General features: G+C 52.3%; 3 protein-coding genes across 11 annotated transcripts in view; 1 reads left to right on the forward strand and 2 right to left on the reverse strand.

Annotated features, from left to right (window-relative positions):
* PPIL6 (peptidylprolyl isomerase like 6) overlaps window positions 1-10,636 on the reverse strand; it is a 35,955-nt gene extending 25,319 nt beyond the window's left edge. For 4 of the 6 annotated variants that reach the window (XM_043439122.1, XM_043439120.1, XM_043439117.1 and 1 more), the window contains exons 1-3: window positions 10,375-10,636; window positions 7,359-7,454; window positions 2,942-3,130 (exon numbers count right to left, since the gene is read on the reverse strand). In XM_043439122.1, coding sequence (XP_043295057.1) covers window positions 2,942-3,130; window positions 7,359-7,454; window positions 10,375-10,497 — 408 coding nt within the window. In that variant the 5' untranslated portion in view covers window positions 10,498-10,636. The remainder of the gene's footprint in view (window positions 1-2,941; window positions 3,131-7,358; window positions 7,455-10,374) is intronic. The other 2 variants (XM_043439119.1, XM_043439121.1) reach the window with 2 other exon arrangements.
* Window positions 10,637-10,645: 9 nt separating this feature from the next.
* SMPD2 (sphingomyelin phosphodiesterase 2) lies at window positions 10,646-13,943 on the forward strand. 2 transcript variants are annotated; one of them, XM_043439115.1, is made up of 11 exons: window positions 10,646-10,855; window positions 10,959-11,162; window positions 11,393-11,489; window positions 11,587-11,663; window positions 12,012-12,105; window positions 12,241-12,330; window positions 12,569-12,651; window positions 12,781-12,913; window positions 13,008-13,112; window positions 13,288-13,441; window positions 13,541-13,943. In XM_043439115.1, the coding sequence occupies exons 2-11, from the start codon at window positions 11,113-11,115 to the stop codon at window positions 13,927-13,929; spliced, it is 1,272 nt and encodes a 423-aa protein (XP_043295050.1). In that variant the 5' UTR covers window positions 10,646-10,855; window positions 10,959-11,112; the 3' UTR covers window positions 13,930-13,943. The 2 variants fall into 2 exon arrangements, with proteins under 2 accessions (XP_043295050.1, XP_043295049.1); XM_043439114.1 differs by having other exon boundaries at window positions 10,672-11,162.
* Window positions 13,944-14,078: 135 nt separating this feature from the next.
* Window positions 14,079-25,656, reverse strand: MICAL1 (microtubule associated monooxygenase, calponin and LIM domain containing 1). Of its 3 annotated transcripts, none has more exons than XM_043439112.1 (26): window positions 25,165-25,656; window positions 23,546-23,616; window positions 23,130-23,439; window positions 22,824-23,031; window positions 22,443-22,547; window positions 21,995-22,099; window positions 21,729-21,884; window positions 20,995-21,095; window positions 20,255-20,512; window positions 19,867-19,982; window positions 19,562-19,688; window positions 19,291-19,372; window positions 18,573-18,720; window positions 17,967-18,157; window positions 17,693-17,781; window positions 17,512-17,553; window positions 17,242-17,325; window positions 16,966-17,122; window positions 16,573-16,649; window positions 16,006-16,282; window positions 15,789-15,889; window positions 15,409-15,522; window positions 15,188-15,281; window positions 14,915-15,014; window positions 14,729-14,802; window positions 14,079-14,349 (listed from the first exon to the last, which is right to left on the reverse strand). In XM_043439112.1, exons 3-26 carry the CDS (start codon window positions 23,385-23,387, stop codon window positions 14,201-14,203), a joined length of 3,213 nt encoding a protein of 1,070 aa, XP_043295047.1. In that variant the 5' UTR covers window positions 23,388-23,439; window positions 23,546-23,616; window positions 25,165-25,656; the 3' UTR covers window positions 14,079-14,200. The 3 variants fall into 3 exon arrangements, 2 of the variants coding, with proteins under 2 accessions (XP_043295047.1, XP_043295048.1); XR_006263924.1 differs by having other exon boundaries at window positions 14,295-14,349; window positions 14,908-15,014; XM_043439113.1 differs by lacking the exon at window positions 23,546-23,616.
* Window positions 25,657-26,323: the final 667 nt, after the last annotated feature.

A 26,323-nucleotide genomic window follows, 5' to 3' on the forward strand; every position in this document is an offset into this window, starting at 1 on the left:
TAGAAAAATAAGGCCACTGTATGCATCGGTACTATGCCAGGGGTAGGGAAGAGAGGATGCCGTACTTATTAGTTCTTTCTTTCATGACCTCATACTCCCAGATGCCCCAAACTCTTATTTTCAACTGACATCCTTTCTGGTAGAGGCAGCTAACATTTGTGAGCCCTTGTCTAGCCCTATGAAGAGGCACCCAAAATGAAAACTCTTCTCCATCACAGTGGCATTCATTTTGGTAACAAACCACACCTAGTAGAATACATTGCAACTCTTAGGCATCATTCTCCTACATAAAAATGCTGCCTGATTTAACAAGTACCTAATTTACCCTGCCCTGTTTCTTAAGAATTTAAGAAGCATAAATGAAATCACTTTTAAATATATCACTATCATTATGTCGCTCTAAGCTTTTTTTAATTAAAGACTAAGATAGTATTATAATACCTGATATCCAGGAATGAAGTATTTATATCCATACTATTAATAATTATGATTATGTTTGTGCCTCTCTGTTTCTGTATTACAAGTTCTTAATTATTAAAGAATATTATAACTTTAAGAGGCATAATATGGTAAGCTTCACAGGTTTAGGAGGGAAAAGAGGACATATTGGAAGTTAAGATTGACTTCTAAAATGCATGAGTCCATTCAGGCATTATTAAACTTCCCTGGGCATCAATATATTATCTTTATGTGGTTGTCAAGAGTAGATAATTCTAGAAATCCTGATGAAAACAGAGCAAGTGACTTTTAACACAAGGTAATGTCACCTTTCAGCCAAACCTAATTATCTACTCTATCATTCCAAACCAGAAGTAAACAAGTCTCCCTGGGTTTAACTCAGCATGAAAAATCTAGCCTCTGGGCAAAAAGTCCAAGGTAGAATCTGGGTCCTCTCTCCTCACCCACTAATTAATTCAGGCTGCCATTATTTCTAGCCCGCACTACTCCAGCAGCTTTCCAAATGGCCACCCTACCATCAAGCTTTTCCCACTCCACCCTGTTTGGCCTCAGCCCTAAACTTTTTTCTGAAACACCAAAGATATAGAACAGACTTTTGGACTCTCTAGGAGAAGGCGAGGGTGGGATGATCTGAGAGAACAGCATCAAAACAGGTATATTATCAAGTGTGAAACAGGTCGCCAGCCCAGGTTGGATGCAGGAGACAAGTGCTTGGGGCTGGTGCACTGGGATGACCCAGAGGGATCGGGTGGGGAGGGAGGTGGAAGTGGGGTTCAGGATGGGGAACACATGTAAATCCATGGCCAGTTCATGTCAATGTATGGCAAAAACCACTACAGTATTGTAAAGTAACTAGCCTCCAACTAATAAAAATAATGGGGAAAAATAAATAAATAAATTTTAAAATTAAAAAAAAACAAACAAAGAAGGTTATGTCATACTTCTGATGAAAAGTTCTGTTGGCCTGCTTTCCTCTAGATAAAATCTAACTCCCTGGTTAAGAGTGGACAGTAAGTTCAACCTTTTTTTAGTGGACCTGGTTTTGGGTTTTTTTGTTGTTGTTATTGTAAAACAAAAAAATAGGAAAGGAAAGCACCTTTCCTATTTGGGAAACTCCTCCCAGGGTTGCACCAGCCTCTGCAGAACATTCTGTCTTTCCCCACCATGTGAGAGCCAGGGTGTGGGCACATAACCTGGGCTTGACTAGTCAGGTGCTTCTGCCTGGGGCCTTTGACCTCTGGGGAGCGACACAGGCCCAAGGAGAGCAGAGAAGTTATGCTCAGTGAAGGCGGCAGGGAGACCCGAGGGCCAGCAGGCACCCACGGCAGCACCCCTGGGGCGTGACTCTGGCCATGTTTTCCTGCTGCCAGGTCTCCCTCAGTTCCTGCCTGCTTTCCAAAGCTGGCTCTCCAACTTTCCTGTCAGTTGTGGATTTACCAACATCCCTTCAGTACATGCCTTTTCTCCTTAAGTTAATCAGAACAGCTTGGTACTGCTGGCAGCAAGAATCCCGACTGATACTCTCATTTCCCCAGCCTCCTTTCCCACTCATTCTGGCCTCCTTGCTGTCCTCTGCCATCCCCAGAGTACACCATGCACTTTGAGATTCCTGGCCCTTTGGGAATGAGCTGCTATGAATGTTAAATTCCTCTCCACACCTTACAGTTTAGAGCATTTTGCAAGTGTACTGTTTATTCAACAAAATATTCACTGAGCACCTCCTATGTTTCAGGTTCTGTTCAAGGCAGTGGTTGAATAAGGGTGAACGAGACAAGGTCTTTGCCATTGCATGGCTCAGATCCTAGCTCAGGGTCTTTATGTAGGCACAGGCCACCATGGGCATGACATGATTTTCAGCATGTGGCAGCTGTTGCCGCAACAAGGTTCCTGAGCAAAATGGCATACATTTACCACCCTCGCGGAGGTTGCCCATTCCACCCTGATGGATGTCTCTTGCTCTCTGGACCTCAGGCTTCATGACTGTCCCCTATCATTGGAAACCCCCAGGGCCAGAGCTTGTCTGCTCCTCCTCCTGCCACCCGGGTGCCACCCTTCTTCTCACACTTGCCAGTCTCTCAGTGCAGTAGCTCCCACTTAGGTGTTGCAGCATACTGATCAAAATATTGCCTGCTCAAAGTGAGTAAAGGATAGGTTTGTCTTTGTCTGAGGGAGGAGGTCTTAATATTTTTAAATAGATGCCAATTAACACACATAAGCTTCTCGTGGGGAGTGGAAATGTTTAAACAGGCATGCTCTTCTGCCTGTGCCACCTACCTGCTATGAGATAGGCTGGCTTTACACACCACCAAGCCAAACCCCACCAGTTCTTTGCAACTAGAGGTCGCAAGTTCATTGAGAACTTAACCTAATCCTCTACTCTTTTATATTCCCTTTGCTAGGTTTATCAGTAGTTAGTGATTAATCAATATAAATGCTCCAAGATTCCACTATTTTCCTTTTTAAAAAAATTAGTGTAACTTGCCTTGGTGTCTCTTAAGAATTTGGCAGAATAATCCACAGTAAGTGCTTCGTAAAGTGCAGGAGGCTTAAAATCAACTATATCCCACACTTTGTGGGCCCATTTCTGTAGATCAAGTGCATCACCCAGGAGCTCATCATTAATAAAACACATCACATAAGAAGAATATTCCCAGACTTCATTCTTAAGTTCCTGTAAAGGAAACGGGCCAAAAAAAAAAAATTAATGGGGCACAGGGGTGGGGGGTGAACCTTGCTAAACCCACAAGCCAGAGCTTCGATCAATCCCAGGACTGAACCTTTAAAAAAATATATTTTTTGCCATCTTTCAGAATTTTGCTCTAAAAGGGAATTTAAGAACATTTCAAAACTCTGAAGGTGCTAAAATCAATAACCTATAAATAATCTTTAAAATGGTACAATCTTAGAAAATAGATGGTAATCTGGTAATAAATGTCAGTGTGCATCGCATACTTGTTATATATGAATGTAAAAACAAAATGCAGTCCTCTAGCTTCATTTCTGAAGCACATTTTACTGTATGCATACTTGGTTAGGGGTCCTAAATAAGACATGGTTTTCAAAGCCAAGGGTGGAAGGAGTGCTTTTTGATGGAGGGAAGTCAGACCAGGTGAGGAATTGCCTCCTGAGGGCCAGCAGGGTTTCTGGGACACGTGAGGGGCCATGAGGAAGGGAACTCACCTTCTTTAACATTTTTAAATCCTAAGCCCTTCAAAATTAAGTGTGTAAGTGTTTTCATCCACACAACAGTGACGGCCAATGTGCTAAACTTCAGTGTGTGGCCGCTGAGTAACGTCACCTTGGAGGAAATCTGGTTCGTTATTAGCCAGTGCCAGTCCTGGCAAAACCATGCATCATCTGGGACAGCTGTTCTCGAGTTTTAGTGGGCAGTCAGAATCACAGATTCCTGAGCCCCACCCCAAGTTTCTGATTTTGGGATGGGGCCTGAGACTGCATTTTTTTTTAACCAGCATTCTGTGAGATGCTTCCAATTTGCCTTGATTCATGGACCTAACATTCCAGGTTCCTATGCAATATTGCTCTTTACAGCATTGAACCTTGGTTCTAGCACCGGTCCCATCCACAACTGGGTATTGTTTTTGCTTTGGCTCCATCCCTTCATTCTCTCTGGAGTTATTTCTCCACTGATCTCCAGTAGCATATTGGGCACCTACTGACCTGGGGAGTTCATCTTTCAATGTCCTATCTTTTTGCCTTTTCATACTGTTCATGGGGTTCTCAAGGCAAGAACACTGAAGTGGTTTACCATTCCCTTCTCCAGTGGACCACATTCTGTCAGGCTATGGTTTTTCCAGTGGTCATGTATGGGTGTGAGAGCTGGACTATAAAGAAAGCTGAGCGCCAAAGAATTGATGCTTTTGAACTGTGGTGTTGGAAAAGACTCTTGAGAGTCCATTGGACTGCAAGGAGATCCAACCAGTCCATCCTAAAGGAGATCAGTCCTGGGTGTTCACTGGAAGGACTGATGTTGAAGCTGAAACTCCAATACTTTGGCTACCTAATGCGAAGAGCTGACTCATTGGAAAAGACCCTGATGCTGGGAAAGATTGAAGGCAGTAGGAGAAGGGGACAACAAGATGAGATGGTTGGATGGCATCACCAACTCGATGGACATGGGTATGGGTGGACTCCGGGAGTTGGTGATGGAGAGGGAGGCCTGGTGTGCTGCGGTTCATGGGGTGGCAAAGAGTCAGACGTGACTGAGCGACTGAACTGAACTGAACATGAGATGCTGCTGCTGCTGGTCTGGAGACCGCACTTGAAGAAATGCCAGTTTGGGGAACAGTGTTGCCTTTAGCTGCCAACATGTTCCATTCCTGGCTCCTGTCTCAGGAGGAGCTCACTTCCAGTTCCCCACTTGTTCATGCTGAACTATCAGTCACTGAGAGAGCCCCTGAGTCAGTACTCCCTGGAATGTTTACATTTATCAGGGGTCTCACATTTTATAGGACATAAAACTTGAAAAAGGAGAGGAAAAGTTTAACTGTGGATGTTTTAGTTAGCCTGGTAGGAGAAATGTAGGAGCAGACAGACTTTATCGGGAAGCTGAAGGTCATTACATGCCTCCTCTGGGTGTCTTCTACATTTAAGGAGCCCTCATCACCTGCCTCAAGATAGCGGGCTGGACCCAATGGTTTCTAGGAGTTCCCAGCACTAAGATGTATGATGCTCCCTTTTTTGGAGGTAGGGGAAAGGCCTTCCCGAAGGTTCAGAAGCCATCCCTCAGAGTTGGCATTACATTCTGCTGAAGCATAAGGCCAGCTCAGACTAACCTCATATGTGCTAAGAAGCACTATGTATAACATAAGACAGTGCTCTTTTTAAAAAAATATTTATGTATTTGGCTGTGCTGCATCTCAGTTGTAGCACACGGGACCTTTTAGTTGTGGTATGCAGGATCTTTAGTTGTAGCATGCAAACTCTTAGTTGCAGCACGTGGGGATCTAGTTCCCTGACCAGGAATCAAACCCAGGCCCCCTGCACTGGAGGTTCGAGGTCTTAGCCACTGGACCACCAGGGAAGTCCCATGACAGTAGGAGAACAAAAGACTGAAGAGGAAGAAGAGGTTAAGGTGGCAAGTATCCAGGAGATGAGGAGCAGGTGGAGGTGGAGAAAAGAAAGACAGGAGTTAAAGGGTATGTGGGAAGAAGCAGCAGTAATGACCCAGGAAGCCTCATTCAGCCCCTGTGAGAAAAGCAGAAGAGAACACAAAACATCTCAACGTCAGCAACCCAGACTGACAAGGGTCAGAAACTGCAGAATGGAACCCACGCCAGTCTTCCCAGTATGGTGGGAATATGGAAGAGAATGGGTGAAAACCTCAAAGCATGAAATCATGGCTCTCTTGTAGGTGGAGAACATGGCATGATAGGCAGTTTAGGAAGTTTGATGATAAAAATTAAGAAAAACATTGTTTTACATTAGAATGCCCAACTGTCTGGGTTTGCCTCAGACCATCCCAGCTTAAATCAACCCTGTATATTCAGTGGAAGGACTGATACTGAAGCTGAAGCCCCAGTACTTTGACCACCTGATGCAAAGAGCCAACTCATTGGAAAAGACCCTGATGCTGGGAAAGATTGAGGGTAGAAGGAGAAGGGGACAACAGAGGATGAGATGGTTGGATGGCATCACCGACTCAATGGACCAAACAAACTCCAGGAGATAGTGAAGGAGAGGGAAGCCTGGTGGACTACAGTCCACAGAGTTCACAGAGTCAGACATCCCTTAGCAACTGAATAACAACAACAATCCCAGCTTTAGCAATTAAATTTGTGCATCCCAGGAAACCCCTCCAATCTAGGCAAACCAGAACCACTGGTCACCATAGCTGTTGTAATGATTAGAGTTAATATTTACAGAAGTCATTAGAATAGAGCCTGGCATATAATAAGCACCGGAGGTTAAGTGTTTGTTATATTTCTATTTGAATTACAATGAAAATGTACTGTGGCTGTGAAAATGGTATGAGACTTAAATGGTATTCGTGACTTTATCTTGCACTATTCATGTGACTGAGACAGTGATCTTGTAAAGCAACACAGTCTGCATGATAATCACAGGACATCCTCGTGCAGTCACACACAGGACAGTCAAAACTGCTCTCATCAGGAGAAATGCAATCTCATCAGCCACTGAGAGACGGGGTGTGGCAGGGAAACCAGGACTGGGACTCTCTACAGGACTGGGCCAGGAGATGTATCCATTCCAGTCTGCCCCGAACACGAGCTGTAACAGAGCCAGGATGCCACCTTAGAATCCTTCAAATCACACATTCCAGGCAGCACTACCAGTTAATTAGGGTTGGCACTCAAGAGGAAACCAATCTGCCATCTCTGGATAATCTCTGCCAGCCTTAGGGTCTGGGGTCCTCAAGGGGTACTGTTATCAGGGAGAGTGTGGAGAAGGAAGCTCCCATTTGGACATGGTTGTCCTGTGGGAAGCTGATGCCTGCCCTCAGAGCTCCCTTGGAACCCCACATGCTCTCCTGCTGTATCTGTGGACACCACTGAAACCTTCCAGAATTCAAGCCTAAAAGAGTGCCAAGCCACAGTAACCTGAGTGTCAGGGTGTCACAGGAAGTAGGACTAAGTGATATGCAGGGAAAGGGGGGTAGTCATCAGCAAGAGTAAATAGCAGCATTGACAGTGTCAAACTTATCTTTATTGCTTGCCTTCCAAAAGAAAGTCCTAGAAGTGTTTTACTTTTTCTTAATATCAGCTTGGCAAAATGACTGAAACAATTTAGGAAAAGTGCATAATTTAGAGAAATAATATCTAGTTGTATGAAAATTACTGCTTCAGTTTTTCCAGAGCAATGCATAGGTAAATAATTCAGGCAAAACTTTGCTCATTTTCCATACCCAAAATATCCTTTACCCTTTTTTTCTCTTGTAGATACTGATGCCATGCAAATTCTTGAACAGGAATTATTATAGGATCTTCAAATTTGGATGGATAATTACTCTTCAGACTCTAGGTTTCAAAATAGAATATTATTTTAGAGTACATTCTCTTTTAAAGTAGAAATCATTCCCCCTGATTTTTATGGAGTCTTCAGGAAGTTTTACACAGTGTACACCCAAGTCACAAAGTCTGGCTTAGATGCCCCTTGCCAGCTCCCAGAGGGCCCTGTGCTTACCTCTATTAAGTCCCTCCCCAGGCCACTCTTATTTGTCTCTCATCTGAAGAGAATAAGCTCCTTGAGGGCAAAGACTATGTCTTAGTTTCCCACTGGCCTCAATATCTGGTACATAGTAGACCATCCACACATAGCAACTGCATAAACAAGTGAACAAATGAGTTTATGCCAACAGTTTTGTGATCTGCCATGTTCCTTTAGGACCAGTTTTTCCCTAAACTAACTCTTACTACACACTCAGTGGAGCCATGGGTACTTTCAACTAAAAAAAAAAAAAAAGTTATTACTTTAATTCACTGACATGGAGAATAACCAAAAGATATGGTTGTGGTTATAGCCCCTGGGGAAAAGAGAAGTAAATATTAAATATGTTTTGGTCTAGATATTGAGCATGTATTGACTTAATCTATTTTGTTTTGTCTGTATGCATCAGAGAAAATTCTTTCTGGTTAACAATACCTGTTAAGTTTTTTTTTAATGTTAATGCTCCTTTTAATGTTATAGTTTGTCTTCTTCTAAAGCAAGAGAAGGCAGTTGAGGCAATAATATTTAGGCAGCACTTTTCTGAGCAGGTCTGAGGAGTAAATGAACCAACAGGGAAAAGTGTCAGCTGCCTGCTTCTGTCATAGTCTAAGGGGACACTGGCTTAGCACACTTCCTCAATGGTGGATAGTCCTAGGGGGAGAAAGCCAGAACATGAGTGTACCCTGCCTTGGGACCAGGTGTAGCAGAAGAGGGCAACAGCAATCTGGCCATTGCCTTCCTAGACCACTGTACCCAACCAACATCTGATGCGTCCTTTTTCTCAATTCTAGTGTCTGTGCTCTGAGGCAGTCATGCAAGATGACTGCTCTTTCTCACTGAGGGACCACCTGGTATAACTGATAAACCCAAGAGTTTTCAAATTAAGCATACTTAATCATACTTTCTTCATAATTTGTTCCAGAATTGACTATATTATGTAATACTACTCTTTATAAATCTATCAGTTAATTAGGTATCAGAGATTGCCTGCAAGTGATCATGTTGGAAATATATTCAAGGATCCTTTATTAACACAGAAGTAACTGAATTTACACTGGTATGTTTTCATACTCATATAGAGCTACAGTAGGCAAAAGCTTAAGTGAAAAACAACATTATTAATATAATAAAGACATTGCTTTCTTGACTTAGTGTCCTCTCTGACAGGGGTTGGCAAGCTGATCAGCCAGCCAAATCTAGACCACTGCCTGTTTTTCTAAGACTTGAGAACTAAGAATAATTTTTAGATTTTTAAACAGTTAAAACAGAATCACTAGAAGAATCATTTCACATCATGTGAAATTATATACAAGTCTAATTTCACTGTCCAGAATAAAAGTCTTATTGGAAAACGACCATTCATTTACACACTTTCCGTGGCTGCTTTTGCACAAGGACAGAGTTGAGTAGTCATGACTGAGAGCCTGTGGCTCCAGAGGCCTAAACAATTTTATGTATGGACTTTACAGAAAAAGATCTGCCAACATCTTCTCTACAGTATGAAGAAAACGTGCTCCTTCAGATAAGGAGCTAAGAAAAAGCAAGAGAAAAAAATCCCTCCAACTCATTAAATACAGTTGTGGGCCATATAACTTTGCTGATCCCATCAGCCCAGCTAACACAGACTATTTTCACAGACTTCTTATCACTTGTTCTCTTCATCTTAAGACTTCACCTACTTCACAAATTAGTCACTATTTCCTGATTTGATATAAACTCAAAACTGTAACTCTGTGGACTTGGAGCAGGCAAGAAGTTAGGAAATTCTTAAGATTTCTTCTATTTGGGAACATTTTGTGTGAAGTGATCCAGCTGGGTACTTTGGGAGATACAAACTTTAATAAGGCTTTGTCCTGTAGTCTAGTGTAGTTTTGAAGGAGAGAAGCTTGACCTAATCTTATAACAGCATTTCTGGAGCAAACCCCAAAGACATGCTGAATTTTACATTTCAACATTTCACATACTTCTACATTTCTCCTGTGTTCAGGTTATAGGATTGCTGCAGCATTGCAGACCTGGCCAAATTCTTTCAGTTACTTAAAGTGTTTTTCATTTTACAGTGTTCTGCATGTTTACAAAGAAATGTCTGGATTCTCCAGAGCACTTGGGGGTCATTTGTTAAGAAATCCCTTAAGCAGCTAATTCGACTGGGATGTAGTGACTGCTATAGAAAATTTAAAGGAAAAAACAAAAAAACAACTCCCCCCCTGAATGAATAGCTTTCAAATACCATTTGGGGAAGGAGTTTGTAAAAAAAACAAATCAGCTAGTTATATGGTAATATTTTTTTAGATTAGAATATTTTTAATTTAGTATAAATATCTAGTAGTCAGATCTAATCAACTGTGTTTTCAGTGACATTCAATTAATGATAATGTTGCTTGTTAAGTATTTTATGAAGTTATATGGTAATATTTTTTCCACGGAGTTTCAAAAGCTATGATTTCAATTAAAAATTAATGTGGAATAAAATGTGTGTTAATGTATAGACAGGAATCACCTTTCATTCCCAGCAAGGTTCTGAACGATTCCTTCACTCGAATCTCCCGTTAAAGGCAGCCCTTCTCGAAGTGGAACTCCCGCCCAGACCGGCACTTGCCACCTGCACGCTCCGATCCATTCGGACACAGCCGTCCCCAGCCGGGACGACCCCTCCCTGAACCTCGACCCCCGCCACCAGGTGGTGCAAGACCGGGAAGCGGGTAGCACTTGCGGTTTCTTCGCAGTTACCTCAGCGGCGCTCTTCGCGATCTGAAAGCTGGAGCTCTTGAAAAGCCCCACCACCTTCACCTGAAGCGGCTGCTCGGGTGGCGACCGCGAGATGCACGGGACCGACGGCTGCTGGCTCGCCATGCCTGCGCGCGGGGACTCCTCGGGTCACAAACACGGCGTGTCGCCAGGGCAACCACCGCGCGGCCCCGCCCCCGCCGCTCGCGGGGCAGAGGGGGCGGGGCGGGCGAGGGGCGGGGCGGTCGGCGAAGTCCCGGCCTTTCCTCAACTTTGCGCCTGTTGCTGTTGAGCCGGTAGAGAGGCTGGAGAGGACCCATAGGCGGCCGCCACCAGGGACGAGCTCCGGAGAAAAGGAACGCGGAGCCCACGTCCCGCGTGCCTTCGCCGCTCCCTGGAACCTCCTCTGGGAGCCCCCACCTGCCCTCGCCTCTGGGATCTCTCTGCCCCCGCCCAGGGTCCTCCGTCGCGGCCGTTGCCTCTGGTCAGCACCAGTCTTCACCGCAGAGCGCCTTTCCGGGTTGGCGCGCCGCCAGATTGGGGCCCCGCCGGCCGGTTGCCTGGGTAACGCGGGAATCCGCCCCCAGGCGCGTGCACTTGAGCGCCGCGGCCTTCCGGGGAGCGCGGGAGCCGGGCGGCCACCTGTACGCAGTGCCCCGGGAGCAGCGCCGCCCGCCAGTGTCCCCGCCGCGGCCGTCGCTCTGGAGGCCGAACCGTCCCGCGCCGCCGAGTGTCCCCGCCATGAAGCCCAACTTCACCCTGCGACTGAGGGTCTTTAACCTCAACTGCTGGTGAGTGAGCCCCCCCACGCGGGTCTGGGGCCGCGTCCCGCCCGCACCCGCACTGCCAGAGGAAGGAGGCCTTCCTCACATCCGGGCCACGGCGCTCCCCTGCCCTACAGCTTCGGGGTCCGGGGGGCACCCCGCACCTCCACGGCCGGCCCCTGGCCCCAGCTCCGGTACTGCCCCGGAGCGCCGAGCGCCCGCAGCCGTCACCTCCCCACTGCGCTTCTCGTCCTCAGGGGCATTCCCTACCTGAGCAAGCATCGCGCCGACCGCGTGAAGCGCCTGGGAGACTTTCTAAACATGGAGAGCTTCGACCTAGCTCTGCTGGAGGAGGTGGGGCTGTGCGGAACCGGGCTGCAGGGGGCAGCGAGGGTGGGGGCGCTCTCCCAGGGGGAAGGGCCGGGAAGGCATCTTTAACCCCTTCCCCCAGGTGTGGAGTGAACAGGACTTCCAGTACTTGAGACAGAAGCTGTTGCCCACCTACCCAGCTGCACACTACTTCAGGAGGTGAGCAGCCAACTGGCCTGGAAGCCTAGTTTCACACCTTGAGGTGCTTGGCCCTGCCGGCCCCTCCTCCCTATGCTGCCTGCACCCTGCTTCCTCTCCCCCAGCATCCTCTCCTCTGGGTGTGGAAGCCGGAGAAGGTGGAATGAGGAAGATCTAGCTCTACAGCTCATCAGACTTACTATCAGGCCGTCCTATCACCCCACACAAACAACCAACACTTTGTGAGCTTCCATCAGCTGCAGAGAGAGAAAAAAATGTAGCTGCTAAGAGCTGGGAGATAAGGGAGGGGGAAAGACCTGGGTATTTCCCTGTCTGCTTTGTGACTGCTAACCGGGATTTGGCTTTCAGTGGCATCATTGGCAGCGGTCTCTGTGTCTTCTCCAAACACCCAATCCAGGAATTCACCCAGCATGTCTTCACCCTCAATGGCTACCCCTACATGGTGAGCCTGATCTGGAACTCTTCCACCACCCTCCCCCACCTCCACTAACACGTGGAGGTAACCTTCCTAGGACTGCAAGGGATGGGTAGAGAGAGGGGGGCAGTGCTCTGAGTTCTGTCCCACTCCTGCCTGCAGATCCATCATTGTGACTGGTTCTGTGGGAAGGCTGTGGGGCTGCTGGTACTCCATCTAAGTGGATTGGTGCTCAATGCCTACGTGACCCACGTGAGTGAAGCCCACAGTGCTTACGGCTGGGAGAGGCAGCCTGGTCCTGGGAGGGAGAGAGGGAACGCCTTTGGTGGAGTTGCCTTGGGGTGAGTTGTAGGGGCAGGATTCCTAAGGCCAGTAGGCAAAGTTCACACATATTTTACCAAGCACCATGCCAAGTGACAGACAAACTTGATTTACACCTGCCCTTGGGACCTTGAGTCTCACCTGTTACTGTCTCCTCTATCTTGCGCAGCTCCATGCCGAATACAATCGACAGAAGGACATTTACCTAGCACATCGTGTGGCCCAAGCTTGGGAACTGGCCCAGTTCATCCAGTGTGTGAGCCTGGGCTTAACAGGGAAAATAGGGTGGGATCCAGGGACTGAAGGGTGGCTGTAAGGTCCCACTTTTAGGGCAGAACTGATGAGGGAAGAATTCCTGCCTTACCATCTTGGTTCCTCCAGCCACACATCCAAGAAGGCTGATGTGGTTCTCTTGTGTGGGGACCTCAACTTGCACCCAAAGGACCTGGGCTGCCGCCTGCTGAAAGAGTGGACCGGGCTGCATGATGCCTATCTGGAGACCCGGGACTTCAAGGTGAGGACCTGTCTAATTATTTCTCCACCTGCACCCTCAGCATCTTTCCCTCCTCCTTCCCCTGCATCCTCACTCAAGCCCACTCTTCACTTAGGGTTCTGAAGAAGGATGTACAATGGTACCCAAGAACTGTTACGTCAAGCAACAGGAGCTGGGGCCATTTCCCTTGGGCATCCGCATCGATTATGTACTTTATAAGGTCAGGCCTCTCCCCGTCGCACCCTCCGTGTCTCTTCATCTCTCACCAGCCTGTGCTGATCCTTTGTCCAGCTGGTCTAGTCTTACATCACTGGCAGCTGGAGAATGGATAGCCAGGAACTGGTTCTCTGGAAACATACTTCCAAATAGAAGTTTCTCTTTGGCCCTTTTCCTAGGCAGTATCTGGGCTGTACATCTCCTGTAAGACTCTCAAAACTACTACAGGCCATGACCCTTACAGCGGCCCGCCCTTCTCTGATCATGAGGCCCTGATGGCTACTCTGTGTGTGCGACACAGCCCCCCCCAGCACAACCCCAGCCCTACCCATGGTGAGTCATCCACATCCTTTTCTTTGGCCCTTCCGCACCACAGGTACCCCCTCCACTCTGACCATTATTCTGCCTCCCCACTGTCCTGCCTTGTTGTAGGACCAGCAGAGAGCTCGCCATTGACCAGTGTGCTAAGGGAGGCCTGGGCAGAAGTGGACCAGGGCATGGCTCAGGCTCGCTGGTGGGCCACCGTGGCCGGCTATGCAGTTGGGCTAGGGCTTCTTCTCCTGGCGTTGCTGTGTGCCCTGGCGGCCGGAGGATGGATCAGGGAAGCTGCTCTACTGCTCTGGACCCCCAATGTAGGACTGGTGCTGGGGGCAGGTGCCTTCCACCTCTTCCACATGCAGGAGGCCAAGAGCTTGTGTAAGACCCGGACCGAGCTTCAGCATGTGCTGGGAAGGGCAAGGGAGGCCCAGGACCTGGGCCCAGAGTCCCAGCCAGCCCTGCTTCTAGGGCAGCAGGAGGGAGACAGAGCTGAGGAACAATAAAGCTTGACACTTTTGTGGCTCGGCTTATTTCCTTGTAGAGGCAGTGACTGGGGCCAGGGGTCAGTGTGACTGTCAGTGTAGACCTTTGGGCTCCCACCTGTCTGCCCTCCCTGCTCAGTCCCCGCTTCACACCTGCGGCTAGCCAGAAGTCCTGTTTATGGCAGAAACTTTATTGTAAACACTGAGGCCCTCTCCCAGGCAGCCCAGATGAACATAGGATGATGCTGTCCTGGGGTAAGCCAGTCTTCGTGGCAGATAGGTCAGGCGTCTTCTAGCACTGGACCCCAGGCTCTGAGGCCAGCTCACTGAGCCTGCGCTCCTCCTGGAGGCGGATGAGGGCATCTCGCTGGTTCACCACATCCAGTAGCTTCCTCAGGACCTGGTCCTCAGCCTGCCGATCGGCAGCTGTCTTTAGGGTTTCTGGAGGGAGGAGATGAAACTTAGAGGACAGAGGATGCGGCAGAGAGGCACAAGAGGCACAGGCCTGGCCTGTGTGACTTCTACAGCCCCTGCTGTTTCCCTCCCTGTGAGATTGGCTTATCAACACTAAAGGTTTTCTAGTATTGTTTAGCTGCAACATCATTCTTAAAGGAAATCTGGTGTAAAAGCTCAGTTGTGCGCTCTGACTGAAGGTGCAGAGCAGGGGCTTGGAGCCCCATCCTCTGGCGTCCTTCAGTTCAAGAGGCAGTTCAGGAGGCATTTCAGCCTCAGAGGTACTCAGACTGGAGGACTGTTGCTGGGCAGTATCTGCAGTCACGAGGCTTGTGCAAATACCAGCCTCTCCCTACATCCTGCCTACCTTCCCGGTTCATGTAGGTTCGCAGCTCTTGGTCCAGCTGCCACTGTTTCTCCTCCAAGTTCAGCTCCTGCACTCTGGAGGGCAGGAATAGAAAAAGCACAGATGCCTAGGGTGAGCAAAGACCTGGCTGGGGCCTGCCTGACTCAATGCCACTGTCTCCCACCCCCCAGCCCTGACACCCTTTACGTGATCATGAGCTCAGCCTCCTCGGCCACCAGGCTGTTTTTCTTCTGAACGAGCTGTAGCAGCTGTTCCACCCATAATGCCTTTTGCTTTTCGGGAGAACCTGATAAGGAAGAAAGGGGGCCAGTCAGGCCTCCAGCCAGGATCATAGGAGTCATGGCATAAGGAATAGAGCCTGCTGTGAGCCAGACCTAGCAGTTTGGGGGTTGCTGGGGGCAGAACACAGCGCCAGGAGGCAGAGGTCTCTTAGTTTATCCCTCCCCTGTCTTCACTCACTGCTCTGGCTCCTCAAAGCCAGCTCCAGCTCCGTGCCCCTGGCCTCCAGCTCCCTTAGAGCAGCCTCGATCTCATTTAGTCGCCGCTGGATGGCCTGAGGAGTACAAGACGGGGAGCCCAGGAGTCTGGTGATCGCTCAAGAACAGAGTCCCAGAGGAGCTCTGATCCCCAGTCTAAGGATTCTGACCCCCTCAGAACCCCTGGGAACCCTGAGGCCGCACCTGAGCCTTACAGAACCGCTTCATCTCCTCCTCCTTGGCCCGGCGCAGCAGAGTCCGACGCCATGTTGGATAATTGTCCATGGTGCCTGAGTTCTTAGCCAGGTTCCTCAGAAACTGTGACAGAGTCAGGTGGATAGGGGTTGGGGAAGCTCCATTTAAGAAGGACCAGAAAGACCCTAGGCTGGAAGTGGGGTAAGTTCTGATAGAAAAGGTAGAGGCTTAGAGACATGAAAGAGTCAGGCCAGGTGAGAAGGCATTTGGAGACATTTGGGCTCAGAAGAGGCTGGGTGCTGTGAGTTTCTCCTGGGTGAGGGGAGGCGTGTGTTTAGTGGATGTGTGCTGGCTTGGGCAGAATAGGTGGCCAGGTTCCTCCCGCTCACCTGTTCCATGTCTGAGTCCAAAGGCACATCTTCCTCTTCCTCTGTTTCCTCTTCACTGGAGGAGGAACTCTCTTCTTCCCCCTTTTCCATGGCCTCAAGAACTGAGTAGGACGTGGACATGGGCTGGAATCCCCATGACCTCCCTCCCCATGCCCCATATCCCTGTCCAAGAATCCAAAAACCACCCACCCCATCCCCACCCTGAGCCAGCAGCTACCCTGAGGGCTCTGGACTGGCATTCCCCAGCCCTTGAAGCTTGCTTCCAGGGCTTGGCGGGCCAAGGCAGAGCAGCTTCGGGGGGGCTTGGGTGGAGGCTCCATTTCCGGGTCAGGGGTGAGATGAAGGGAGGATAAACGCTGGCGTTCTGGGCTGGAGAGGCGGATCAGTCGACGGGTGGGCTGGCTGGGGCCTGGGACAGGACTGGTCCCTTGGTGGAGGGCCATGGGAGTCGCAGGGTCTGATGGCATGTTATTCTCACTCGGCATGGGAAGGTCCTAGAAAAGCCACCAAATGTTCTGGTCAGTGACCTGCCCAGAGTGGGCCGAGGCTGCCCCTTGAGACAGATGTGGGCCCTGGCATTCATCCGTTTGTGCCATTTGCTGAACAGTATCAGGCAGTGTTCTGGATACTTGAAATACATCAGTAAGTAAAACAGGACAAAGATCTCTGCCATTGTGGAGTTTACACTCTAGTAGAGGACATTCAGTTTTCCCCCATGCACTCTGCTGGGCCGGGGGAGCCCTTTCCTCCTCACCCCGCCACCACACACTTCCACAGCTTTTACCTGACTCTCAGGACCTCTTTCGCTGCCATCTTCTTTGTGGCCTGTCTGAGGCAGATGCTGGAGGCAGTAGAAATATCCTGGGAAGGTGGGAGAGGGAAAGAGGCATCAGATGTAGGCAGACCAAGGATCAGATACTCAGTCTATCAAGGAAGGTGGGGGTGACAAGACTGCATTTGCTGGTGAATTTCTACCAGCCTCCTGGTTTCTCAGAACCCCACATTTGGGGCTTCGGAGGGGACAGAGAAGAATGAGCTTGGGAGAAGAAAGCGTAATTTTCAGCTTGTTTTTCTACCTCATGCCCAGCACCCCAGTTCCTCTCCACTTTCAAGCTCCTGACCCCGACTGGTAGGGCCAAACGCAAAGTCCCTCTGAATGCCTCCCAGGCCCACTCACCATCTCCTGAGTGCTGCTTATAGCCACCTGGCCATAACGTGGCCTCACAGATATGACAGCGGAAGCAGCTCCGGTGGAAGAAACGGCCATCAGCACAGAGGCGTTCCACGATATAGAGCCGTTGCCCACAAATTGCACACAGATCCTCAGCACTGGCCTGCAGTGACCCCCAGATCCCAGGTCAGCTGGAGTCAAAGCCAAGATCTGCCCCTCCCCTGAAACACACCTCCCTGCCCTTCCCAGGCCTTTGCCTGCAGACAGGGCCCCTGTGCTCACGTCCTGCTGCTGGGATGGCGGTGTCATTGGTTCATCAGGCTCTGGGACAGGTGGCTCCTCAGTACTTGGGGTCTCAGCCTCCACCTGAAAAAGTAAGTGCTCAGGCCGAGAGCTAGAGGGACAGGGTCATGTGTGCAGGTGAAAGAACTGGAAGGGAAAAGCGTGAGACTGGATGGGGGGTTGGGTACAGGAGCTTGGGTAGCAAGCAAGACCTGGGAAGGGACTGTCCTTCCTCAGGGAAGGGACTGTCCAGCCCCTGCATGCATTTACCTCCAGGCGAGGCTTCTTGCCACCAGCATCCTCCCCATTTTCCTGCAACAAGTCCTACATTGTAAGCATGGGCTCTGAGCCCCCACTTCTCCTTTCCCCCCATTCTGGATGTCGTCCTCTTCACCTCAGGGACCCCCACAAGAACCCCACTGCGCAGCCCAACTCCACCCAAACTCTCCACCTGAGTCCGCGTCCGTTGCAGGGTCCTCTGCAGTTTGCCAAGGAATAGTACAGCGCTGGCAGTGCCTGGGGAGCCTTGGCTGACCGAGCCTGTGAGGAGAGTCGTGGAGATGAGGGGTGATACTATATCCCCGGAAGAGAGAGCTATAAGCCAGCCCAGGGGATAAAGGATACCTCTCCCAGGACGTCCCTGATAGGGCGCTCTCCCTTGCTGTGTTCTGTCCCCCTCTCTCACACACACACCCTTGTCGTCCCACCCTAGTCTCCCAGCTCACCCGGGTTGTGTGGTATGCTCTTGAAGGCACTATGGAAGTGGCTGAGGTAGGCAATGAGGCCCAGTGGGTCACTCCCTGCCACCATCGCCTGTGCAGACAACACTGGTGTGATGCCCAGCTCATGCTCTGCCATCTTCAGCGCCCAAGAAGTAGCTTCCAGAGCGCCCATTCCCTGGAGGTCGGAGGGTTCCCTATGGGGCAGCAGGGAGAAAGTTCAGTGGGAGACCAGAACTTGATCCCACGGAAAGGGGAGACAGCAGCAGGGGAGGAAGAGCGGGAAAGGGAGGCGAGGGCAGGAAGGGTTTTTATTTGCTGCACACCCACCACCACCCACCCAATGCCAACGGCTTCTGGCTTTGGGGGGCCTCCAGCACTCAGAACTCTCCCTATTGAATGCATGCTCATGGGCAGAGGGGCAGGAGTATGATCTCCAGGGAGGTGAAGTGACTAGAGCAGGATTATTAGCAAGCGATGGTGCTGGGATGTAGTGGCCGTGCCACCTCCTACATGGCAATCCCCTGCCATTCCACACTGGAGGGGGAGGTGCAGAGGCATGGGAGAGAGGGAGGGTCCATCAGGGACCCCCAAGCCCAATCCCCGACTCACAGGAGGGCGGGCCGCAGCCGGTGCACCAGGGCGCACAGAGCCAGCCCGTCAGCCCAGGAGGAAGACAGGTCAGTGACGTGGACACCTGGGTACCCAGCCGTCTGCTCCTGGCACCAGCGCAGCAGCTCCTCCTGGGAGCCCGCCGCCCCTAGGAAGAGAAGGTTGCACTTGTATCCAGGGCACCCCAGCCCGCAGAGAGAGCCCAGCTGCTGGCTGCGGGGTCTGCTTGGGAGCCAGAAGCAGGGACCCACCCCGACTGAGCCCCAGCCTAACAATGTGAGCAGCACCTCCTTCATCCCCATTTTCTCACTTGAAAAAAAAATCTTCTGGCGGAATAAAGTGAAATCACTGCTAGCTACAGAAAGGCCAGCGGGCTGTGAACTGAGGGGCAAGGGAAGCCCAGAGGCTAAAAGGAGAGGCAGGTTTGGGGTCTGCCAGATGGGAAGGGGCAGGATAGCTGGGAACAGCGTGGCACGGCTGCCATCCAGTGTTCCAGCAGTGGTTAAAGTGCTGAGTACTCCACACTGGCTGCTAAACGGCTGCTGCCAAGCGCCCGCTGCCCTGTGCTCTCCAGGACGCCCCCCAATCTCCCCCCCCCCCAACCCAGCAGGGCTCCAGCACCCTGCTCCCTGCCGCCAGCAGCTGCAACTGCTGTCGGTGCTTGCACATCACTGTTCGGTCAGTGTTTTAGACGTGGCCCTGGAGGAGGCCTGCTCACCAGTGGTTGGCTTTCCAGAGTCTGTCTTGTCACTCATCTTCTTTACAGGCTCCTTGGCCTCCACGTCGTACAGGTCTCGTACCTACGGCAGCCCCTTTCAGGTCTCCAGGCGGGCTGACCACACACCCGCTCAGCCCATGGGGGAGGGCAGCCTGGGTGGGGCTCCCCCAGAGGGACAGTGACTGCGTGGACCAGGAGGCAAGGCCTGACCTGGGGTACGACAGCTGCCCTGGGAAGGCTTGGGGTGGAGGGTGATGCCAGGAGTTCTGACCTGGTTGGGGGTCACAGCCCGGAGGTTCAGGTTAGGGTAGCGGGTGGCGGGGTCCAGCCCATACTGCGCCACATTGCGATGCATGTTCTCTGGGGATGTCTGCGACAGGAGCTGGTACAAGCTCTCCCTGGGGGGATGAGGGTGAGGGGCGGGCACGTTAGCGCTCACCCCTCAACAGCCACCGGGCCTTTACCACTCTCCTTTATCCACTCCCCCATCTACTCACCCAGTATCTCCTAACCTACTCCCGAGTCTTGTCCCACATCCAGCCCTGCCCTGCCCCACCCCCCCAACTCAGGTCTCACCGCTCTGCCAACACCTCTAGGGGCCCAGCGCCCTCTGCCCACCGCTTCACCATCCAGGCGGCATCAAAGGCTGCCAGGAAGCCCCGGGCCACTCCAGTGCCCAGGGGCCAGAAGGGCTGCAGGGTCAGAAGAACAAGGAACAGCTCAGTGAGAGTCCAACAGAGGGCCCACCCCAACAGGGTTGCCCAAGCCCACATGCCCCTGGGGCCAGAGCAGGGGGGCCCCCTGACACCACCAAGCCACCCTCAAGCTCCTCTTTACAACAGTAAACCTTTTATTACCCTCCCCTTCCCATGAGGCCGCTTCTTCCCCCAACCAGGGAATCCCCATGCCTCCTTATGCGGAACCCAGAGAGCCACTCCCCAATCAGGGAACACGGAGCCCTCACCTCCACCAGGCAGTCCCCGACCAGCCCCAGCAGCAGGCGGGTGCCGTGCCTCTCCTGCACCCTAGCAGAGCTCTCTGCCCGCATCATGCTTGTGAAGTCAAAGGCAGAGACATCCGGCCGCCCGCGGGCGTCCTGGGCAAACTCCAGCTTCCCAAGCTTGCCATGGGTGGCGAAGTCGGCAGCTGCCCGAGCGAAGCGCTGCAGAGCCTCGGGCACCACGTTGGCACTGCCCAGCAGTCGTTCAGTATCGGGCCAGTCCTGCATGGCCAACAGATCAGAACCATCAGTGTCCCGTTCCCTCAGGTATAGCAGGTCCACATCCTGAGGCCCCAGAAACAGGCTTCCCCAGATTACACAGCAGTTGGAGGCTGAGCTGGGACCAGACTTTGAACATCCTGCCTCCCAGGCCCAGCATCATTACATGTATTCAACTAGTTCATTCAGTAGATACCTTCAGGGTGCTTACTACATAGCAGGCACCATTCTAAGCTCTGGGAATCATCAGCAAGGAAGAGACAGACAACCCTCGTGGAGCTTAGTCCTCATGAAGTGCAGTGCTGTGACTGGTATATGGTGCTGAGCCCAGAACAGGATTCACGTGGCCATGTAAGTCTCAGAGAAGAGCTTATTGAGGTAGAGACAGTGCCACTGCAGACAGGACGGACTCCCTCCACACCCAGGGGAGACCACATCCAGGCCTGGACCCATTCAGTCCCTCCCTGCCTGGGCCTGGGCCCCACCTGACGCAGCACTCCCAGCCGTAGCAGGCACTGCTTCTTGGCTGTCATCACGAAGTAGTGGGTGTCATCCTTGTAGTACACGATATTCTCCAGATCTATGCCTGTGGGGTTAGGGCAGGGCGCACAGGATGTGTCTCCTCTCATTATGTGTCACTTCTCCAAATACCCGAGACATGCCTGACCTCTGAGCTGGGATCACAGCTTAGCCTGCAGTGGGTCCTCCCTGCACAGGGACCCATGAGTTCTGGTGGCACCATGGACCATCCATCTCAGGCCCAGCAGATGGAGGAGCAAAGAGAGAAACTTGGGTGGAGTGGCAGCGGGGAGACGTGTACCACACGGTCACAGGCTTGCAGAGGACAGCCTGGCTTCTCCAAATGAGATGCATTTACTCCAAAGGGCGTGGTAGTGTGAAGCCAAAGAAAACCCAGAACACCTTCTGGAAGTACCGCTTGCACTTTGAATTTATGTCACTTTTATATTAAAGCCTATGTACAGAAGCACAAAACAAAAGCCCATGCATTTGGCAAGAGATTTCTAAGGCTTGTCATGCTGGGTGGCCAAGTGCGGTTATGCCTGCTGACTCCCTGAGGGCTCAGGTTCTTTGCTGCCAGGACCACAAAGATGGACAAGTGTGGGATTCTTTGGACTGCAGACAGGTCTGAGAGGGAGAGTCGGGAGCTAGGCCACAGTCAGACACTTGGAAGGGAAACCCTGTGAAGAAGGGCCCTGACCTGTAGCTTTGAGCAGGCTCTGGAAGAAGCTCTGGTTGTAGATCCTGGCCACACCACTGATCTCGGGCACCTGTGTCTCTTCCACGGTGCGCCCGTTCACAAAGTTAGCCGTGATGCCAATTGCCAGTTTGCCGCGCATTTCTCGCACTGTGAAGCCTAGAGATGGGGACAGGTGGGTAGTGGCCGGAGGATGAGGGGTATAATAGCCTAGAAAGGCCCAGGAGGAGCTCAAGACACTGGCTTCTTCAAGGGAAGGGATCACTCACCTTCAGGGACGAATTTACCTCCAGCCGCAGAGATGAGGACATCAAATTCATACTTGGCCAGTTGGGCTGGGGGGCTGGGCTGGAGCTGGGCGCGCCAACCACTCCCTGAGGCAGAGGATGTGAGTGGCACAAAGATATAGAAAACTGAAGGGGTGTCTATATTCCCAGGACAATCCAATGAAATAAACAAACAAACATTTAAAGGGTTTTGTGGTTTACAAAGCAGTGACACAGTATCAAATGACACCTTCACAACAGCCATGGAAAGCAGGTGAGGAAAGAAACAGTTCACATTTTACAGAAGTCCAAAATGAGGCTCAGAAGGGTTTGCAAAAGGCCAGGCTGTGAGAAAGGGAGACTCAGCTGACTCCCAAACCCACCCTTTTTCTTTTGCAAGGCCAGGGTATCCTTGGTACATGGGGGTTCTCAAGAGCAGAAAAGTACTTACCCTTTTGGGGAGGAGGCTGCAGGCCAGTGAAGGCGATGCCCCAGTGGATTTCCACCCCCAGCAGTAATGCCACTTTCAACAAGAGGAGCTGCAGTTGCCGGATGCCTGGAAGGGAGAGGACATTAGCAACAAGGACCCCAGGATCCTACAGCCTCCCCAAACACCAATGTATACCTGGTCTGGGCTGCAGAAGGTCTTAGAGCTCACTCAGTCCAACTGCCCGTTTTACACGTGAGGGACCTGAGTCCTGAAAGCCATCTGACTGCAGTGAATCTTGACCACCCTGCCTCTGGGCTGGCCCAGCAGCCCCCCACCCCCACCGACTGGCCTGTCTCTAGGCCCAGGCTCATTCGCCCCTCCAGGCCACCACACGGTGCTCACTGATGTGGTCCAGGGAGCCTGTGCAGAAGCGCCCATAGAACTTCTTGGCGCCGAGTGCCCGAAGGTCGTGGATGGTGAAGGGCCAGAGGTGGAGCACGTTGTGGCGAGAGAACTTGGTGCGCTTTTCCACCAGCACCACTCGGGCCCCCAGCATCGCCAGCTCCACAGCAGCCCGCAGACCACATGGTCCCGCACCCACCACCAGGCACTGCGAACACACAATGCAGCACAGGCCTGGCGTGGGCCCCCTCCTCTGACTCCGCCCACTCTCCAAGCCCCACCCCCGGCACCGCCGACGCGACACACCTTAGTGCCCGTGCAGGCCTGGCCCTGCTGGTAGACCGGCTGGCTCGCTCTCTTGTCCAGCTTGGCCCACAGCGACTTGGCACTCCAGTAGTTTAGCTGGGCCTTTATCTTGTGGTACTGGGAGAGCCCCCCACCAGGCTCCAGCCCCAGGGCCCCGCATAGCCCTTGGAAGCTGCTCAACACATCCTGGCACAGCTGGGCCTGCAAGAAGCTCTCAAAGTGGGCATGCGCTGGGTTGGTGGAGGTGGGTGAGGCCATGGAGACCCCTTGGGGGGCGGGGATCCTGAGGAGGGGCAGAGGCGCGTGGTTGCTGCAAAGAAGAAACGAAAAGATTGCAAGAGGCTGGAGAAAGGAGGAAGGGAAAAGGAAGAGAAGAAGAAGGCAGTGTGGTATCCCCAGGGAGCTCCGGGTCCTACCCAGATGGGCTCCTCGCCTCTCTGCCAGCTGCTCCACAGACAGCCGCAATCCGTTCCACTTCAAGTGAAATCTGCCAAGTTTGGAAATGAAAAATCAGCAGTCCTGAGCCCAGGGGGCCTGCAGAAAGCTAGGGAGCCTCCAGCTCAGCCTTCTCAACCAGGCATCTCCAGGCCCTACTCCATCCCTGGGGGACAGGAATTCTTACCCGGCCTTCAGCGAGGCCCTGCAAGCAAGCTGGGGGAATTTCTCAGACATGAAGAAGGCAGGGTGTCAGAGAAATGGGCTTACCTTGCAGTACAGGCAGGGACAGATCTAACATCTGCAACCCCAGCTGCCAGGCACACATCCTGTCCCGTCTCACCCCATGCTTCGCTGTGCCTGGCAGCCCTCAACGGACTCAGTGTGCTGTTGGGTGTGGTGTCTTATGCCAGGGGCAAAGTTTTCCTCCTTAGCACTTGCCATCGCCTCTTGAAGGGGAGGGGAGGTGGTGGTGGTGGTGGTGGTGATGGTTTAGTCGCCAAGTCATGTCCGGGACCCCATGGACAGTGGCCCACCAGGCTCCTCTGTCCATGGGATTCTCCAGGCAGGAACACTGGAGTGGCTTGCCATTTCCTTCTCCAGGGGGATCTTCCCGACCCAGGGATCGAACCTGGGTCTCCTGCATTGTAGTCAGATTCTTTACCAACTGAGCCGCGAGGGAAGCCCCTTCTCTAACTACACAGGATCCACTTTCCCACCACCAAACTACCTTAAAAGACAGCCCCAGGATGTTGCATCTGTCTGGTGACAAACAACTGGGTCTATTTCTGACTCACTGTGGTCAAAATACTTCCCCTGTGACTTACTACTGCTCCAGTGGGCCACAAGACTGTTGGGGGGTTGTGGGGGACCACAGGGCAGCAGGATTCGCTCCGCCCAGCTTTTCTCACTCCCATAGACACCCCACCCCATCCCTGCTCGCTCTTTCAGGAATCTCCCCAGACAAGGCCTCTCTTTGTCCCCTCTCCCTCGCTCGGGCACCCACGCAACTTGAGGGGTGGCAGAGCTTTCTCACGTTGGGACCAGGAGGAATCAGAGGGTACAGGGATGTGGTTGCCCACGGGGGAGTTAAGGACGGTGGTGGCGTAGACGGGGGAAGACCCTTGAGCTGATCCCCCTGACCCCAATCAGTCGCCTCCCCGGTCCCAGCCCGGAGCGCAGGACGCCAGGCCCAGGCAGGAGATTAAAATCACCGCCATAGGTCACCTGGAGAGGTGGACTAAAAGTCTGTAAGACCAAAGGTCTCTCTTGCAAGGTGGAAAGGAGGAAGACTTCAGCGAAGTGGGGAAAGGGGCGACCCAATCTGGAAACACCAGGACAAAGAATGTGCGAGCGGTATGGCGGTCCAGAAGGATGGAGGCAGCTGGACCACTGGCAGCGGGCGGTTGGGAGTACTCAGACTCTGGACCGTAAGTTCGGGAGGGGCTGGGCAGGACGGAGGCGCGGAGAGACGGCGCCTGACGGGCCAGGCGGGATTCACCAGGGCCTCGAGTCACATTTCCCAGGAGGCGCGTCCCTACCCCCACCCCGGGACCCCGCGGGCCGGGAGGCGCACATTTGGCGCAGCTGGACAACTTACCCGGGGGCTTGGGAGCCCGTAGGGGTCTCTTCCTGCCAGGCGGGCGTCCCAGTCCGGGCGGGTTGGAAGGCGGGGACAGAGGAAGGGGGTGGAGGAGGAGGAGGAAGGGGGGTGGAGGAGGTAGAGGAGGCGCGGACCAAAACCAAGGATTGAGGGCTGCGGGCCGGTGCGCCCGGCCGGGGAGCCTAGCTGGGCGTGGGCTTCGGCCAAGCAGGCTCGGCCGGCAGAGACTTTATTGGAGCCTCATTAGCATCTCATTAGCCGGCGTTTCCCAGCTCGGGGCAGTCAAGGGCCCGCCCACAGCTGTAGGGTGGTGCCTGAGGGCGTGGCGCCGCAGACGCAGTGTTCCGGCTACGGGCCGGAGACCCCCGCCCATCCTAGACCGGTCGCTTAAGCCGAGGGTCGGAGGCTCCGGGAGCCCGGCAGTACACTACCGGCCTCCGGCTCCGTTCCGGAGCCTGCGCCTAAAAGCTTGTCCTTCCCAGGCGGGCGAGGCAACCCGCCCTTGCGCAGTACCTACTGAGCTGCCGCCTCCGAGCCCTGGGCGGAGAAGGAGCTCGCACTGAGCAAGAAGTTTGCAGAAGCTGTTGGGTAGCCCCGAAGCATCTGCGTCCTTTTCACCTCTCCTACGAGGAGATTCACGGCCCGGGTACTCCACGATGGATCCAAGCTCGGTGTCCACCTACCCTGCCACCAGTCTGCACCTAGACCCGGGCTGAGGGCATCCGGCACGGACGCAAAGTCCTGGAAACTCGGCAATCTGCAGCTTCCACAGCGGCAGAAGTGAGAGAGCAAGAAGGTCTTGGGGTGGGTCTGGGGGTGTTGGACCACTACTAAGACAGGCGGAAATGAGAAGGATGTAAATGAGAGGCTGGTTCCCCAATATTCAAGAATGCCTGGGAGAAAGGACCCACAGAACTGTTTGGTACCAACTTCCTCATATTCCCAATGAGGAAACAGCTGAATGTGAAGGCACTCTTCTAAGGTCATTCAACTAGTTAATATTAATAAAACATCAGTTTTACTTTATTAAACATCTACTATGAATATTAATCTCAATGATCACAAATGTCCCGTTTTACTGAAAAGGAAACTGAGGGTCACCCATGGCAAAGTTACACAGCAGGTGGCAGAGCTGGTATGGGCCCCAGGTCTATCT

The sequence above is a fragment of the Cervus canadensis genome, chromosome 20, assembly GCF_019320065.1.
Source record: "Cervus canadensis isolate Bull #8, Minnesota chromosome 20, ASM1932006v1, whole genome shotgun sequence".
Taxonomy (NCBI): domain Eukaryota; kingdom Metazoa; phylum Chordata; class Mammalia; order Artiodactyla; family Cervidae; genus Cervus; species Cervus canadensis.

Coding starts and splice junctions, on each gene's coding strand:
- SMPD2 (XM_043439115.1), top strand. CDS start 11,113: ATGAAGCCCAACTTCACCCTGCGACTGAGGGTCTTTAACCTCAACTGC. Junction 11,163..11,392: donor GTCTTTAACCTCAACTGCTG/GTGAGTGAGCCC, acceptor TCTCGTCCTCAG/GGGCATTCCCTACCTGAGCA. Junction 12,331..12,568: donor TCAATGCCTACGTGACCCAC/GTGAGTGAAGCC, acceptor TATCTTGCGCAG/CTCCATGCCGAATACAATCG.
- MICAL1 (XM_043439113.1), bottom strand. CDS start 23,387: ATGGCCTCACCCACCTCCACCAACCCAGCGCATGCCCACTTTGAGAGC. Junction 17,554..17,692: donor TGCAACGGACGCGGACTCAG/GTGGAGAGTTTG, acceptor GACTTGTTGCAG/GAAAATGGGGAGGATGCTGG. Junction 15,523..15,788: donor TGGACTCAGACATGGAACAG/GTGAGCGGGAGG, acceptor ACTCTGTCACAG/TTTCTGAGGAACCTGGCTAA.